The sequence below is a fragment of the Molossus molossus genome, unplaced genomic scaffold, assembly GCF_014108415.1.
Source record: "Molossus molossus isolate mMolMol1 unplaced genomic scaffold, mMolMol1.p scaffold_m16_p_4, whole genome shotgun sequence".
Classification (NCBI taxonomy): Eukaryota; Metazoa; Chordata; class Mammalia; order Chiroptera; family Molossidae; genus Molossus; species Molossus molossus.
The window spans coordinates 3306810-3324048 of NW_023425377.1; the positions used below are offsets into that span (position 1 = coordinate 3306810).

The 17239-nt window shown below is 45.4% G+C and overlaps 1 protein-coding gene and 1 non-coding gene across 4 annotated transcripts; both read left to right on the forward strand.

The window, feature by feature from the left end:
• The first annotated feature begins 294 nt into the window (after positions 1 to 294).
• KDELR2 (KDEL endoplasmic reticulum protein retention receptor 2) lies at positions 295 to 17239 on the forward strand. 3 transcript variants are annotated; one of them, XM_036241240.1, is made up of 5 exons: positions 295 to 500; positions 7098 to 7198; positions 12406 to 12564; positions 14468 to 14720; positions 16786 to 17239. In XM_036241240.1, the coding sequence occupies exons 1-5, from the start codon at positions 410 to 412 to the stop codon at positions 16818 to 16820; spliced, it is 639 nt and encodes a 212-aa protein (XP_036097133.1). In that variant the 5' UTR covers positions 295 to 409; the 3' UTR covers positions 16821 to 17239. The 3 variants fall into 3 exon arrangements, with proteins under 3 accessions (XP_036097133.1, XP_036097135.1, XP_036097134.1); XM_036241241.1 differs by lacking the exon at positions 295 to 500 and adding an exon at positions 5439 to 5542 and having other exon boundaries at positions 16786 to 17089; XM_036241242.1 differs by lacking the exon at positions 14468 to 14720 and having other exon boundaries at positions 313 to 500; positions 16786 to 17089.
• LOC118616717 lies at positions 14949 to 15106 on the forward strand. The gene has a single exon (XR_004956691.1). It is a non-coding gene; the product is annotated as a U1 spliceosomal RNA (small nuclear RNA).

Here is a 17239-nt window from a genome sequence, read left to right on the forward strand (position 1 = left end):
TTTCTCAAAGGGAGTCCCCAGAATGAGAAACTCTTCAGACGGCCCCCCATAAGTCCTCGGGGACACCCCCAATATCGACCTGGTCTTGAGTGATGCCATCACGGATACTTGAAACTTTTCGCTTACATTTTTTCATATAGGAAGCCTGTAGAGCTCTTAAGATCAGCGGGAGGGGGGAAAAATCGCTCCCAAGGCAGTCACTTCTGCGTCCGGGCGCGTTCCCTTTAAGGGCCGGGGCGGGGCCTGGCGGCGGCCAGCTTTCCCAGGGTGCCCCGCGCGCGCGCCGGCAGTTTGGCCACGTCCCTGGCCACGTCGCGCCCGCTCTCGCCATCTTCGCCGCTTCCTCTCAGGGGCTGCTCCGCCGCCTGAGCCGCCGAGCCCCGGGGCCGCCGCGCCGACCTCCGCCGCCATGAACATCTTCCGGCTGACCGGGGACCTGTCCCACCTGGCGGCCATCGTCATCCTGCTGCTGAAGATCTGGAAGACGCGCTCCTGCGCCGGTGAGCGCCGGGCGAGGCCCCGGAAAGGCTCGTGCGCGGGGCCGGGTCGCTCGGAGGAGCCGCCGACCTCGGCCGCCCCACAGCCCGCGGGCCCGCGCTGGCCGGACACGCCCCCTCGGCCGGCCTGGCGGGCGGCCGGACCCCGGCAGGCCGGCGGCCCCTCTCGGTGGGCGCTCGGGCCGGGGCGAGGTGTCGCGGCGCTGGGCCCCACTCCGCGCTTGGTTCGCTCCCGAACTGGCGCCGTCGGGGCGCGGAAGGCGCCCACCCGCCAGCGCGGGGCCCGGTTCTGCCCGGAAAGTTTGCCTGGTGGGGCCGGGCCGGGGGAGCGAGGCAGGCGCGCTCCGCACCCCCGGCTCTCCCGGGAGCCACCCCGCCGGCCCGAGCTGGGGGTCCGCGCGGGGTGCGGAGGAGCGAGGACGCTGCGAATCAATGGGACGGGCGGGAGGAGGAGGACGGGAAGGACCGCGGCGGGCTCGGCCTGACGTGGCAGCCAGGCCAGCGCGGTAGGTGGCGCGGGCGTGGGGAGAGGTCCCCTCGCCCCCCACCTCCCCCTTCGAGGACTGGCCTTTGGGTGAGGGGTCGGGTCGGGTCTGTCCGTAGCGTTCCGCGGGCTCTACCCCGCCTCTCGGGTCCACGGTGGCGCCCGCCGCGGGCGGGAGTGGGGGTGGGGGGCTCTAACGAAGTTTTTGGAGACAATTAAAGCAGCTTTGAGAAACTAAAGTCGTTGGTCGGGCCCCGAGTGCCTCTGTCTAATAACGGGGCGTGTTGAGCGCGCGGCGCCCGCAGGGTCCCGCCGCGGTCTCCGCGGTCTCTGCCTCCACGTCACCAGTGAGCTGGCGGCTCCCTCCCCGGGAGCGCACGTTTCGGGCCTGCGGTGCTGCGAGCCAGTGGGGCCAGTCCTGCCGCCGTGGACTTTTGCACTTTATCCACCCTACCTGTTTCAGAAAGGCGACTTTTTAAATGGCCGGTGAGACTTATTTTTGGCGCCCTGGCCCCGGTGAAATAACTCTGGATGAATCCAAGAACTGAATTTGTGCAGCGGCAGTAAAAGATGGGTTCCTGAAGGTGCCGGGCAGCAGAGGTTCCATTTACCTGATTGATTTCTAAAAATGTCCCCATCTGCAGTAACGCCACATCTTTGGTGGTTGTCCTCAGGCCTCCCCTCTCTCCCTGGGACATAACTGAGATCCAGGAAGTAAGCAAAACCAAAAAAGACCTTTGAGCAATCTAAGTGGATGTTACAAAGTCCACATACTGCATGAAACTGGTGTGTCAGGCTTGGAGGTGATCTCTCCATTTATACATAGTTCTGAGGGATTCCGTTGTAAGATGTCAGGGGTAATTGCACGGCTGTGATAGCTGACATGAGCACTTGCTGTGTACCACGTTGTGAGCTACAGGCCTTACCTCGGTTTATCCCCTGCAGTCCTTAAAATAACCTTATGAGGTGGGTGCTGTTCCCATTCTGTGGCGGAGGGAACTGAGTCTAAGGGAGGTGGAGCTACAATTAAAACAGAGGCAATCGATAACTCACAGTTAAGGATTTTGAAATACCTGTTTATTTTGTCCTAAGTTATTGCAGTTTAAATGTTCGATGCCAGACCAGTTGTTTAGGTCATTTTTGTTGCACTCAGAAAAAAAAAAGTTTCCTGCTTTATTGAGATATAATTGACATATGACGTTGTATTAGTTTTATGTGTACAACATAATGATATGTGTATTTTGCAAAATAGTTAACATCTATCATCACAGGTAGTTACAGTTTTTCTCCTTGTGATGAGAACTTTTAAAATCTGCTGTCTTAGCAGTTTTCAAATATACAACATAGTATTGTTAACTATAGTTCCCACACTGTGCATTATTTTATATATTATAGTTCTCACATTCCGGGACTTACTTATTTTATAACTGGAAATTTGTACCTTTAGAACCACCACCCATTTTGCCTCCTCTGACCCCAGGAAATGTTACTTTTAATGTTTATTTTTGCTCCAAAATTTTTGAATGAGACTTTTCATTTTCTTTCACATGTTTCTTAGAATCCCTGCCTCTGTCAAGTCATGAAGTTGAAGCATGATGTCTCCTAAATGTGTATCTAAACTAAGAAGTTAGTGCAACCCCAGATAGAAAATTCTTAAGGGAACCTTGAGTAATAAAGAAAAAGTGAGAATTTGCTCTTTTGTTTGTTTTTTAATATTCACTATTTTCATTTGGGAGATTTAGGAGCATTTAGGAAAATATAAAATACTTCAGCCAAAATAATTAGGAAGATAAATGGGTAAATTAAGTTAATGTGTGTTTGTCAAATATTCCTATAGTTAGCCTGTAGTTATAGGGCATTATTAAACTATTCTCATTGTCAGACTTTGGATCATTTTAGTGCTTGTACTTGAGACTTCCTGGCCTTTTAAAAATCTAAATCACCAGGATTATTTATTCAGAATTAAATTTGACTAGCTGCTTTGTTTTTCCATCCTAAATTATAAAAGTTGTTTAGAGACATTTGAAAGAGTAAGAATTTGATATGAGTTTCTCAAATAACTGGAATAGGAGACATGTACATCCAGGTTGTGTTTCTTACTTTGAAAATACTGGTATTGGGGTTCACTTTAGGAATTTGGCACCTGTTTTGAACATGCCTGCAGCTCCAGAACCACAGGGCTTTTTTTCTCTTAGGAAAGGGATGAGGCAGGCTAGTAAGGAAGCTGGAGATTATTTTCCTGACATTCTAATTTGAGAACGACTGCCTTAAAGGAGCTATCTTAAAGTGGGGGCAAAGGAGTTGATCTTGGTTTAGCTCTGTTTGAATTGGCATTGTCCTGTGTCTGTGTCTACCATTGCCTAAATGAAATGTGAGTTTCACATATTCCTGAACAATCATTGCAACTGGATCCACAATGTATTCAAGTTATCACTTTATTCTTGTCCTAAACACTGACCTGCATAGCCTGTGGAGAACAAACCTCAGTTATATAGTTATTAATAGTTCTGTGTCTATTACACTTAAATTACTAGTGGAATCCTTCTGAGATCCACATGTCCCAGCCATCTCCCTTAGTCTCTCCCTTCCCTCCTCCACCTATTGCTTGGATTGCTATGTAGGTTGTAGACTTGCATCCTACCAAACATTCCAGGAATGGGTCCTTGTGCTTCTTGTAATTGAACAGTTTATATTTTTGAAGTAAATGAAAAACACTTCATCTTTTATTGTTGTCTTTGAGTACTTCAATAAGCTTTTGCATCACATTCCCAGCTTCCCTGTTTGTAGCAGCTGTCAACCTCTGTTTTTTTGAGTGTCAGTCTCTTGAGTATTCATTTCTCTTCAACATTTATTGACCACCCACTATGTGCAAGACACTGGGGACACAATTCAGAGCAGCAGTTTGTAACTATCAAAGTTTCTGCTCTCAAGAAAGCTGCAATTTAGTTGAAATAATAAGATATATATATAAAAAAGATAAAAATGTAGGGTATTAAACCATAAAGGCAGTCAATCCTGTGAATGTGAATTTGCAGAAGGATTCTAGGGAAGTACTCCCTGACTTCCCAACAAGCAGTGTATAAAACCTCTATGAAGAAAGCTATAAGATTTTGCTGATGGACATAGAAGATGACCTGAATGTACGTTCAAACCCTAGTCCTGGATGGGACCAGGCAGGCTGGTGAGGAAGCAAGATGACACATCTCCAAATTTATTCAGAATATTATCAAAGTTAAAAGACAATGAACTGAGAGAAATAATCTGCAGTATATTTAAGTGACAGAGGGTTAATACCCATAAGATACTCATACAAATTAAAAAAAAAAAAAAAAAAAAACCCTGCCAAAACAATGGACAAAGTTGACAGTTCACAGAAGAATAACAGAAAGCCAGCTAAGCCTGAAAGAACGCCCAGCCTCACTGGTAGGTAGGAGCTCGGATAGTAAACAGCAGTGCATACCATCATTTGCCCACTGGGTGGGGAAAAGTAAGGTTGACAACATCTAATGTAGACAGGGTGTGAAATAAACGGTATTCTCATCTGGTGTTAGTGAATATGTAAATTGGCATGGCCTTTCTGGGGGAAGTTTGTACCAAACTTAAAGTTGCATATATTTAATCCCAGCAGTTCTAGGGAATCTGAACGACAGAAATTGTGTGTGAATAAACTATATAGTTATAAAGGTGTTTCCCTGGCCAGTGTGGCTCAGTGCATGGAGCATCGGCCTGTGCACTGAAGGGTTGCAGGTTCAAGTCCCAGTCAAGGGCACGTACCTAGGTTGCAGGTTTGATCCCTGGTCTCAGTCAGGGCGCATGTAGGGGGCAGCCAGTCAATGTTTCTCTGTCTGTTTCTCTCCCTCTCCCTTTCTCCCTCTCTTCCTCTCTTTTCCCTCCCCATTCTTCCCCTCACTTCCACTATAAAAATCAATGGAAAAAATATCCTTGGGTGAGGATTAACAAAAACAAAAAATTAAAATGAAATTTAAAAAAATAAAGGTGTTTGTTATACCTAATAAGTACAAAACACTGTTTATAAATAGAGATGTTTGTGCAGTGTTGTTAAGAACAAAAATTGTGAGCAACCCAAATATCATTAATTGAGTGGTCACACAAGTGCCTGTACATTAACACTATGAACACCATGCAGCCTTTGAAAAGGATGAGCTAGAAAGGGGGCTTAAAAAGGCCTGGAGCCTGGCCAGTGTGGCTCAGTGGTTGAGCATCCACCCATGCACCAAGAGGTCGTTGGGTCAATTCCCAGTCAGGGCACATGCCCAGGTTGTGGGCCAAATCCCCAGTGGGGGGCATGCAGGAGGCGGCCAGTCAATGTTCTCTCTCAATGATGTTTCTATCTCTACCTCTCCCTTCCTCTCTCTCTCTCAAATCGAGAAAGGGGGCCTGGAAGGTGGGAAGGGTGTTTTTAAAAGGCTGTTTGCCTTCTATTCCATATATTTTAGCCCTGTTGGAGTTTTTAATAGAATAGCATGGATTTCTTTGAAAACAAGAAAAATGGCAAACAGTACACAGGAAGAGCTGTCATTTATCAAGCATGCAATATGTGGTAGGTATAGTATAAAGCACTTTTTCTCTTTCCATCCAAATTACCCCAGTGATCTGATCCACAGTACTTGGTTGCAAACTTGTTTTGTAAAACACTATTTTAAAAATAGGTTTTGCACACAGGCCGGTTTGGCTCAGTGGTAGAGTGTCAGCGCAAGAACCAATGAGTCCCGGGATCGATTCCGGCCAAGGGCACGTACCTCAGTTGCAGTTCATCCCAGGCTCTGGTCAGGGTTGTGCAGGAGGCAACCAGTCCATGTGTCCCTCTCACATCAATGTTTCTCTCTCTCCCTGTCTCTCCCTCCTACTCTACCTGAAGATAAATAGAAAAATATCCTCAGGTGAGGATTAAAAAATATATATGTATGGTTTTGCCCTGTCCAGGTGGCTCCGTTAGTTGGAGTTGTGGGCTTAATTCCCTATCAGGGCACATATGTAGGTTGCAGGTTCAATTCCTAGTTGGGGCACATGCAGGAGGCAACCGATTGATGTTTCTTTCTCACATCAATGTTTTTCTCTCTCTAAAATTAATAAACATCTTTGGGTGAGTATTTTAAAAAATGTTTTTACATTCTGTAGGTGTATTGCTAATAATTTAGGTGCAGTGACATCTGCAGGTGCTTAAATAAGCCTAATAGTCTGAGGTTTGCAGTGTTGATGAGGGTGGATGGGTTCTGCCATCTAGTAAGGCTCAGTTTCCTTACTGAAGTCACTCAGTCTCCAACATTCGAAACCCTTAGTGTATGTCCTTCATCACAAATATTTGGCCAAATATAGATACTGGAAAAGCCCAGTGCATGCTATGTGTGTGACCTTCTAGACTTCCCCAGCTGAGTCCAGATGTGCCACAGTCAGTGCTCTGGAGGTGGGTTGGTGGTTGGAAGTGGAAACAGTTTCAAGGGGTTAAATAAAAAAAGACTGCTGCTTTGAAGACTGGCTGTGTGAGTAGGAGGTTGGTTGTGTGATGAATCTAAGAGATGGAATTTTAAAAAATTGTTTAAAAATTTTTTAAAATGTCCAAGTAAATGCTGCCATCACAAAAGAAGTCACCTTGGAGGCCATGCCAGGGGGCTGATGCTCAGACTCTTACCTGAAGCAGTGTTTGTCATCTCCTCACTTATAGAGTCCAGCTTCATCCTTGAAAGATTTGTTACCATGAGATACTGTTTCCTGGTGAAAAGGAAGTTGACAGACAAGTTACAACACTAAATAATAGCAGAATGTTTTAAGTAAACGTATTCCTACCTAAAGTGACATATTTGAGAAATAAATATGCATTTGAACAATATATATCCTGGTATATTGGGTCTGGCATAAATAAGTCACTTTCCTGTAGTCACCCCATCATAGTAAGACATTGTTAGCACCTCCCCAGAGAAGCACGTTTAAGAATGTTAAGGGAAAGAAAACTAAAACTATCATTTATTTAGAGTCATCCCAGGCATCAGCCCTTGACCCCTGGTGTCCCACTTTCCAGATCTGCTTCATGCACAGTGTTATCTACAGGAATCAAAAGTCGTCCAGGCTTTTCTAATACTTTCCTTTTGTTTCTTTAGGTATTTCTGGGAAAAGCCAGCTTCTCTTTGCACTGGTCTTCACAACTCGTTACTTGGATCTTTTTACTTCATTTATTTCATTATATAATACATCTATGAAGGTAGGTGTGGCATGCAATGGAAAGTATTTTCATTGAATTCATAATTCATAGACCTATAGAAACTTATTGAGCATTTTTTTTCCCGTTTCAGAGCAGTATCTATTTAATTAAATGCTTTGCACTTAGAAATGTTTTAAATTCCTTGAGTATGATAAACTTCTAACGTTCTTTTTTTTTTATCCTCACCCGAGGACATTTTTGCATTTATGTTCAGATAGAGCGGGGAGGGAGAGACGGAGGAAGAGAGAGAGAAATATCGATGCGAGAGAGACACATTGAGTGGCTGCCACCCACATGACCCCAACCAGGGTCGGGGACAAACTGCAACCGAGGTATGTGCCCTCAGCAGGAACCTAACCCGGGACTCTCTGGTCCGCGGGCCGACGCTCTAACCACTGAGCAAAACCAGCCAGAGCTCTAATGTTCTTGATAACCCTATAAGAAAGAGGGGTGCCCAGCCGGTGTGGCTCAGTGGTTGAACATCAACCCATGCACCAAGAGGTCGCCAGTTCAATTCCTGGTCAGGGCACATGCCCAGGTTGTGGGCCCAATCCCAGTGGGGGGCCTGTAGGAAGCAGCCATTCGATGTTCTCTCTCATAGATGTTTCTATATCTCTCTCTAAAACCATTAAGGAAAAAAAGAGGGGTAAGCCCTAGCTGGGTGGCTCAGTTGGAGTGTCGACCCATGTACCAAGAGGTCACCGGTTTGATTCCCAGTCAGGTCATATACCTGGGTTGTGGGTTTGATACCCTGTCTGGGAGTGCACAGGAAGTGGCCGATCAATATTTCTCTCTTCCACCCGCTCCCTTCTCTCTAAAATCAATAAAACATATCCTCGGGTGAGGATTAAAAAAGAGGGTGGTACCCTGGCCGGTTTCGCTCAATGGTTAGATCATTGGCTTGTGGATCAATGAGTTGCGGGTTCAATTCCAGTCAAGGGCATGTACCTCGGTTGTGGTTCGTCCCCAGCCCTGGTTGGGATCGTGTGGGAGGCAACCAGTCAGCGTGGCTCTATCACACCAGTGTTTATTTCTGTCTCTCTCTCTCCCTCCATCCCACTCTATCTGATAATAGGTAGAAAAATATCCTCTGGTGAGGAATTAAAAAAAAAAAGAGGGTGGTAACTCACGTTCTCAGGCAGTGGGAAATTACAGGCTCCCTGGGAAGCCCAGCCAAGCAGTTCGGATGAGGGATGAAAGGCCTGGCTCCTCGCCGCAGTGCCTTGTTTTGCTGTTGAGGGCCTGTGTGGGGCGTCTGCTTCTTTTCCATACACTTCTGTGTGTGTACCATCTGTACTACTTTTGCCAAGCTTAAATACCATCTGGACCATAATTTACTACATGTGTAAACCTTTATCCTCAGCATTGGTATCAGTGCTACCTTTGCATATACCTAATATCTTGTGTAACACTGATGACACACACTCCACACTTAGAGAAGCCTCAGTTCTGTCACGAACTATTGGACTTATACTAACGGAGTGCCCACGGGGTTGGGCACTTCCCGAGTGCCAAGGGAGGACAGAAAACAAGCAGAAGTCATGGTCTGGTGGAGAGAGTGGACAGTCATCCCAGTGCTGAATGAGTGGCTGTGGTTTGTGGCGGGTGCTATGAAAGAAAAGTGCAGGGTTCTCAGGATGTACAAAGGAGTCTGATTTCATTCATTCATTCATTCATTCATTCATTCTTCAGATGCTTAGTGAGTACCTGTGTGCTGGGCACTACTGTAAGCACTTGGTTATTGGCACAGCCAAGAAAATAATATTTAAGCTGAAGCCTATTGGTGTGGTATTTAAAGCAACTCCCCAATACTTTAATCATTCCATTCCTCATTACTAAGTGATAGGAGCCTAGTGATCAGGAAGTTGGCTTACTTAAAAATACCTGCATCCCTGCTTGTCCAGGCAATTTATAACTGCAGGTATTAGAAGTGTGTGAGCAAGAATCCTCTTCCCCTCAGGATATCGAGCTTTCGGAAGAACCCTTCAGCTTGGGTCTATTTTCCACTCAACATCCTAAAAATCAGGAGTACATGTCGAGTTTTATGTGCTCGTAGCTTTTTTTTTTTTTTTTTTTTAATCCTCACCCGAGGACATTTTTCCACTTTTTGTTCAGATAGAGTGGGAGGGAGAGAGAGGAAGAGAGAGAGAAACATCGACGTGAAAGGGACACATCGAGTGGCTGCCACCCGCACGACCAACCAGGGCCGGGGACAAACTGCAACCGAGGTACATGCCCTTAGCGGGAGTCAAACCCGGGTCTCTCCAGACCGCAGGCCGACGCTCTAACCGCTAAGCCAAACCGGCCAGGGCTGTGCTCGTAGCTTTTTACTTTAAATGCCAAGCACTCATGAAAGGAGAAAAGTGGTTGCTCTCCCCAGTGGTCACTAAGCCTTTATGGACATAATCTGGACAGGCAATAGACTGGGTGCTGTGTGCCTTGACCAGATGTTCTGCTGGTGGGGACTCTGTACATTGATTTTTTTGTTTGTTTTTTTATCCTCGCCCATGGACACTTTTTTTTCTTTCATTTATCTTCAGATAGAGCGGGAGGGAGAGAAGGAGGAAGTGAGAGAGAGAAACATCAATGTGAGAGAGACACATCGAGTGGCTGCCACCCACATGACTCCAACCAGGGCTGGGGACAAACTGCAACTAAGGCATGTGCCCCTAGTGGGAACCAAACCCAGGACTCTCCAGTCCACGGGCCGAAGCTCTAACTGCTGAGCCAAACCGGTTGATTTTATTTTTACATGTATGTTATTTTATTTCATTCATATACGTGTATGTATATATTTGCATGTGGAGAGAACTCTAACAGTATAAGATTAATCTTTGTTGATTTTTTGGGGGGTAGTTTTTTGGCATATGGATGGGTATGACGGGAATTTTTTTATTCCTCTTCAGAGGATATTTTCCTACTTATTATCAGGTAGAGTGGGAGGGAGGGAGAGAGAGATACAGAGAGAAACATTGATGTGATAGAGCCACATCAACTGGTTGCCTCCTGCACGACCTGACCAGGGCTGGGGACAAACCCCAACTGAGGTATGTGCCCTTGACCAGAATCGAAGCCATGACTCATTGGTCTGTGGGCCGATGCACTAACCGCTGAGCCAAATTGGCCAAGGCATGGATGGGTGTGACCAACAATTTAAATATATTGTTGACTCTTTATTTGCAAATATAACTCATGATGAAGTACCTGGGACAGTTTAGTGTCTTTGTTTTGAAGCATATGCCGGCTTGATGATTGCTTTCCTTGTCCTATTAAGTCGTTTGCCCAAGTGCTGCCCCTAATTAAGCTCGCAAGGTGCTTTTCCTAAGTAGTACAGACAGTGAAGCTGGTATCCCAATTGTCTTTATTCATAGGCTAAACCTGCATTTTGGTTCCGGGCCTAAAATCCTGCATTCTGAAAATTGGTGTAATTTCAGAATGTCATACTTTTCTTTTGGGTCAGATGAACATACGGTGTTTTGACTTTTGAATGTGCAAGAACATATTACATAATTGTAAGCCCTTGAATAACTATAATGCTGCACAGCTGAAATCGTTCCCTATTGTAGGAAGCAATGTTTTACAAATTGTCGCTTACTTTTGGTTTTGCTTTTGTTATGTTACCAGACAAAATGTCATAGCAATAATCTAAATGTTAAGTGTTAAAGTAACACAATTTAACTAAAAACCATCATTTTGTAAAGTTTAACATGAGTTACATTATTATTTTGTTGTTGTTAATCCTCATCTGAGGATATTCTTCCATTAATTTTCAGATAGAGTGGAAGGGAGGGAGGTGGGGGGTGAGAAAGAGAGAAACATTGATGTGAGAGAGACACATTGATCCATTGCCTCCTACACCCCAACCAGATCTGGGGATCAAACCTACAACCCATGTACATGCCCTTGACCAGGAATCAAACCCGTGACCGTTTGGTCCACGGGCTGATACTCTAACCTCTGAGCCAAACTGACTAGAGCATGAGTTACAGTCTTTTATCTTAGAAAAAGCAGTACTAAGAAATATCCTCCTGTCTGGCTGGTGTGGCTCAGTGGTTGAGCATCGACCCATGTACCAGAAGGCGCCGGGTCGATTCCCGGTCTGGACACAAGCCCAGGTTGTGGGCCTGATCCCCAGTGGGGGGCATGCAGGAGGCAGCCAATAGGTGTTCTTTCTCATCAATGTTTCCATCTCTCTCTCTCTCTCATTTTCTCTCTAAAATCAATACAGGAAAAAATGAAAGAAAAAAGAAATATCCTGATGGTAGAAGGAAGTACATTGGTTTTGAACTGCACTGAACTTTGCATTCTTTTTTTTTTTCTTAAGCTACATCCTAATAGTTTAAAATGGGATTAAAAATACATTCTTTGGCCCTGGCCATGTTGGCTCAGTGGTTACATTGTCAGCCCATGGACCAAAGAGTCACGGGTTCGATTCCAGTCAAGGGCACGTACCTCGGTTGCAGTTGGTCGCCGGCTTGGTTGGGTTCATGTCGGAGGCAACCAATCTGTGTGTCTCACATCGATGTTCTCTCTCTTTCTCTCTCTCTCCCCCTCTCCCTTCCCTCTCTATCCCACTCTATCTGAAGATAAACAGAAAAATATCCTCTGGTGAGGATTTTTTTAAAAATACATTCCTTGGCAGTTTCTCATAAAATTACACTTGTACTTAAGATTTGATCCAGCAATCCCACTCTTAGGTATTTACCCAAGAGAAATGAAAAATCAAACAAAAGCCTATACATAGGAAGCAGCCTTCTTGTCCTTAACTGGTGAGTGGGTGAATAAATTGGTCACTGCACAGTGGGCTGCTGCCACTACTCCACAGCAGAAAGGAGCCACTTATTTTATTAGTACACCAACAACATGGTTGGACCTCAGATGCATAATGCTAATTGAAAGAAGCTGGTCTTAAAGTTGACATATTGTATGATTCCATATATGCAGCATTCTAGAACAGTCAGAGTTACAGAGACCAAGGACAGATCAGAGATTGCCAGAGATCAGGCCTGGGGGGAAAGGCTTGACCAACAAGGGGCAGCATGAGGGAGTTTTTTGTGGGTACTAGTACTGATCTGTTTCTTGATTGTGATGGTGGTTATATGACTCACAGAACTGTATACCTCCCCAGAAATGAATGTTACTATATTTAAATTTTTAAAATATATATATAAGGTATTCATGACCTGGTGTTTTTCTTTTGCTTGTAGCTTATCTACATTGCCTGCTCCTATGCCACAGTGTACCTGATCTACATGAAGTTTAAGGCGACTTATGACGGAAACCATGATACCTTCCGAGTGGAGTTTCTGGTGGTCCCTGTGGGAGGCCTCTCATTTCTGGTCAATCATGATTTCTCTCCTCTCGAGGTTAGTTAAGAGGTTATTTAGTGGCCACGTCCGGTTCCCTAGGGAAATAGACCTGTTTGCAGATAATGTGGGGTCGCTGTTTTGTTGTATTTTTTTTTTTTTTTTTGTATCCTCACCCGAGGACATTTTTCCATTTTTTGTTCAGGCAGAGTGGGAGGGAGAGAGAGGAACAGAGAGAAACATCGATGTGAAAGGAACACATCGAGTGGCTGCCACCCGCACGACTGACCAGAGCCGGGGACAAACTGCAACCGAGGTACGCGCCCTTAGGGGGAACCGAACCCGGGTCTCTCAGGACCGCAGGCCGACGCTTTAACCACCGGCCAGGGCTTTTGTTGTATTTTTTTTTCTCCGGTTTGGCAAGCTTCTGGTGCGATATAAACTATTTAGTATAAAGAAATTGTAGACAGGAATTAAGCCCCAGGTATTTGGGTGTCTGCAGATAGGTTATTGCCTGACTCCTCTAGAATATAAACCTGGCTTCTATGGTACCAAGCACCGTGCCCTGCCTGTTGGAATGTTTGGTGAACATGATCTTCTCCACACTCTAACGCAACTTTGTTTCCCGTTTTTTTTTTTTTTTAATCACCCGAGGACACTTTTCCATTTTTTGCTCAGTAGAGTGTGGGGGGGACATCAATGTGAAGGAGACATCAAGTGGCTGCCTCCTGCACGACCCCAACCCGGGCCAGGGACAAACTGCAACTGAGGTACATGCCTTTAGCGGGAACCAAACCTGGGTCTTCCCTGGACCGCAGGCCAACACTCTAACCACTGAGCCAAATCGGCCAGGGCTGTTTCCCTTTAATGTATGGGTATCACATGTTGATACTGTCTGTGACTTCCCTAATCAATGCTTCTGCTATGCTCCTCAACTTTAGGAAAAGTAGTTCGCATGATGCCCTGGCACTGTTTGTTGGGCAGAGTTTGCATAATTGACAACTCCGATTTTTTTACCCCTTTGATTTAACTCCACCAAAAAAGCCTAAAGAATAAGAAAAATAGACTATTTGGATAGTCTGGAAAGGAGACCAATTGATGAGGAAAATTAGCAGTGAGGGAGTGCAAGGAGCCTGGTTATCAGTGTGGTCCACCCTGGCAGAAAGCAGGGTTAACTTGGGACCATAGATTCAGACTGGGGCAAACTTATCCAGGAGAAACATCAAAAATGTAGATTTACAGAGATTTGTGCAGGGAAGAAAGCAGCATTGGAGAGACGAGGTAAGAACATACAGAGAGGTAGCGGTGGCCCTGACTGGTGGGGCTCAGTTGGTTGAATGTCATTCCGTATACCGGAAGGTTGCTAGTTCGACTCCTGTGAGGGCACATGCCCAGGTTGTGGATGCACATGGGAAACAACTGATGGATATTTCTCTCTCACGTTGATGGTTTTTTCTCTCTCCCTCTCCTTTCCCCTCTCTCTAAAATCAGTAAAAACTTTTTTTTTTTTTAAAGATAAAGGTGTCCAGCCCTGGCCAGTCTGGCTCAGCAGTTAGAGTGTTGGCCCGCAGACCAGTGAGGGGCGGGTTTTATTCTGGTCAAGGACACGTACCTTGATTGCGGTTTATCCCTGGCCCTGGTCGGGGTTGTGTGGGAGACAAACAGTTGATGTGTGTCTCTCATATCGATGTTTTTCTCTCTCTTCCTCCTGCTCTATCTGAACAAAAATGGAAAATTATCCTCAGGTGAGGATTTAAAAAAAAAAAGTAAAGGTAGAGGTGTGCAGGTGACCTAGATTGTCACTGGGAGTGTCCATGATTTAACAAAATTGCTCCCCTGCTCTGTCCTGGGCTCAGATGCCCAGTCTCCCCGCTTTCTCTGCTGCTCCACAGTGGAGCAGGAGTGTTTCCTGTGCCCATGGTGGGCTCTGGGTGCTGACCGGGGCCTGTGCTCTCCCTCGCAGATTCTGTGGACCTTCTCCATCTACCTGGAATCAGTGGCCATCCTTCCGCAGCTCTTCATGATCAGCAAGACTGGGGAGGCGGAGACCATCACTACCCACTACCTGTTCTTCCTGGGCCTCTACAGGGCGCTCTATCTCGTCAACTGGATCTGGCGCTTCTACTTTGAGGGCTTCTTTGACCTTATTGCTGTGGTGGCAGGTGTCGTCCAGACCATCCTCTACTGCGACTTCTTCTACTTATACATCACGAAAGGTGTGTGCCCTGCTCTGCTTGCTTCGTTCCCGCAGCACTGTTCCTTCAGGAGCCCGGCCCGCACGCTCCTGCTCTGGCACTGGCTCTGGCTCTCGCCAAGCACAACGGGCTCAGAGACACATGTCAGTGACTGTCAAGTACAATTCTGGGTCCAGTTTTTAGTCTTTTTCTTTGCTGTAGCTGTAATGTTTTTTACAATGGCATATTTTCACTGTAAAAAATTCAGTCATACTTACCTGGCAAGGGAGATACCATGATCATGAAGGTGGTTTTCCCAGGGCGAGGCTTATCAGTTACACTCTGAATGTGCTGACCCCTCTGATTTCCCCAAATGTGGGAAATTGGACTGCATAATATGTGGTAGTGGGGGACTGCATTCTCCCCTGGGGGGAAAATTCAGTCAGAATTAATATTTCTGAAAACAATCACTTGAAATCCTGCCACTCAGATCCTTGTTACTATTGCAGTAAATGTAATTCCAGCGCTCTCTATATAGATATACACAGATACATGGTTAAACTACACGTGCTATTCTATAATCTGCTTTTTCCCCATTCACAGTTTTTCATGTCAGTAAATAGAAATCTGTGTGATATTCAGTAGCCATATATTTCATTATGTGTATTACCATAATTTCCTTAGCCCCTGTTCTTAGATATTCAGACTATTACTGCTATTTTGCTGCTATTAAAAGTCAGTGCTGCCCTGGCCGGTTTGGCTCAGCGGTTAGAGCGTCGGCCTGCGTCCGTAAAGACCCGGGTTCGGTTCCCGCTAAGGGCACGTACCTCGGTTGCAGTTTGTCCCCGGCCCTGGTTGGTCGTGCGGGTGGCAGCCACTCGATGTGTCCCTTTCACATCGATGTTTCCCTCTCTCTCTCTTCCTCTCCCTCCTACTCTGTCTGTACAAAAAATGGAAAACTGTCCTCGGATGAGGATTAAAAAAAAATAATAATAAAATAAAAGTCAGTGCTTAAGTCACCATCCTTGTGTATATATGTACCTTTCTCCATTTATATAAATGTAGGACAAGAAAACTTCAGAGAACTCTGGTGAAAGCTCTTACTCAGGAAAAAGTGCATATTTATGCAAATGCACATAGGTTTATGCACGTAGTTTTAGGGGATTCAGGAGCTCCTGAAACCCAGCTGAGACCCAGGCTAAGAACCATTGCTATACAGTAAAATTCCTAGTGGTGGAATTGCTGGTACCAGGGCATATGTATCTTATCTCTCTTTTTTTTTTTTTAATCCTCACCCGAGGACATTTTTCCATTTTTTGTACAGACAGAGTGGGAGGGAGAGAGAGGAAGAGAGAGAGAGAGAAACATCGACATGAAAGGGACACATCGAGTGGCTGCCACCCGCACAACCAACCAGGGCCGGGGACAAACTGCAACCGAGGTACATGCCCTTAGCGGGAACCGAACCCGGGTCTCTCCGGACCGCAGGCCGACGCTCTAACCGCTGAGCCAAACCGGCAGGGCTTATCTCTTATTTTTATTTGTTTTTCTTTATTGATTTTAGAGAGAGAGGACGGGAGAGGGGGGGAGAGAGAGAGAAAGAGAGAGAAACATCAATGAGAAAGAACATCAATTGGCCGCCTCCTGCATGCCCCTCACTGGGGATTAGGCCCACAACCTGAGCATGTGCCCCGACTGGGAATCAAACCGGTGACCTCTTGATGCACAGGTTGACACTCAACCACTGAGCCACACCGGCTGGGCATTTATCTCATATAACACCCAAATTTTACAAACTTCTGTTCATAGGGACAGTTACATTTTAGTATGTGTTGATTAGGGAACAAAGTCATAACAACAAGGTGCTATGAATTTAGCAACAATTTCAATCAAGTTTGTGTTTCTTACCTACAATTGCTATGGCGTCCAGATACATGAAGAAAATTTCACTCTATGTGTGCATGATGTTTTTATAGCTGAGAGGTCTTTGTTTATTGACACCAAAATCCAATGACTGTTGGTTGTCATAAGCTTACTTCTTTGAACCTTACCATAGGGTAGCTTCAGTGTCAGTAACATTTTGTTTTCTCTTTCTCTCAAATTCTAGTACTCAAGGGAAAGAAGCTCAGTCTGCCAGCGTAAGTGCCAAAGACCATCGCCAGCATCTGTCCTTCAGGGTGCTCGGACAGAATACTCACCACAGCAAAGGCACAAGATGCTCGATACGGAAAATCAGAAACTTAACTCTTTTGTTGCAGATAGTCATCAGTGGCTCTGTAAGAACCCAGAGGAAAAGAACCAGACGGTTTCTGTTTAATGCATCTTGCCTTATCTTTTTTTATTACTATGTACAAAGATTTTTTTACACAAAGAAACTTAATGCTGTATTAATAAATTCAGTGTGTAGCTTCTATTGGGGTAGGTCCAAAAGTGAAGATTTTGTGAGAAGTAGTGCAAACTTCCTTGTTTTTAAATTCTTTGAAATTTTTGATTCTTTGTGTCTGCAATGAAATTGTACTCCTTGACAGTTGGTAGATTATATATTCTTCCATCTATCAAAC

Excerpts from the sequence above, each read along its gene's own strand:
- KDELR2 (XM_036241240.1), top strand. The coding sequence starts at position 410 with ATGAACATCTTCCGGCTGACCGGGGACCTGTCCCACCTGGCGGCCATC. Across the intron at positions 7,199-12,405 it reads TATATAATACATCTATGAAG|CTTATCTACATTGCCTGCTC; the intron begins GTAGGTGTGGCA and ends TTTTGCTTGTAG. Across the intron at positions 12,565-14,467 it reads ATGATTTCTCTCCTCTCGAG|ATTCTGTGGACCTTCTCCAT; the intron begins GTTAGTTAAGAG and ends TCTCCCTCGCAG.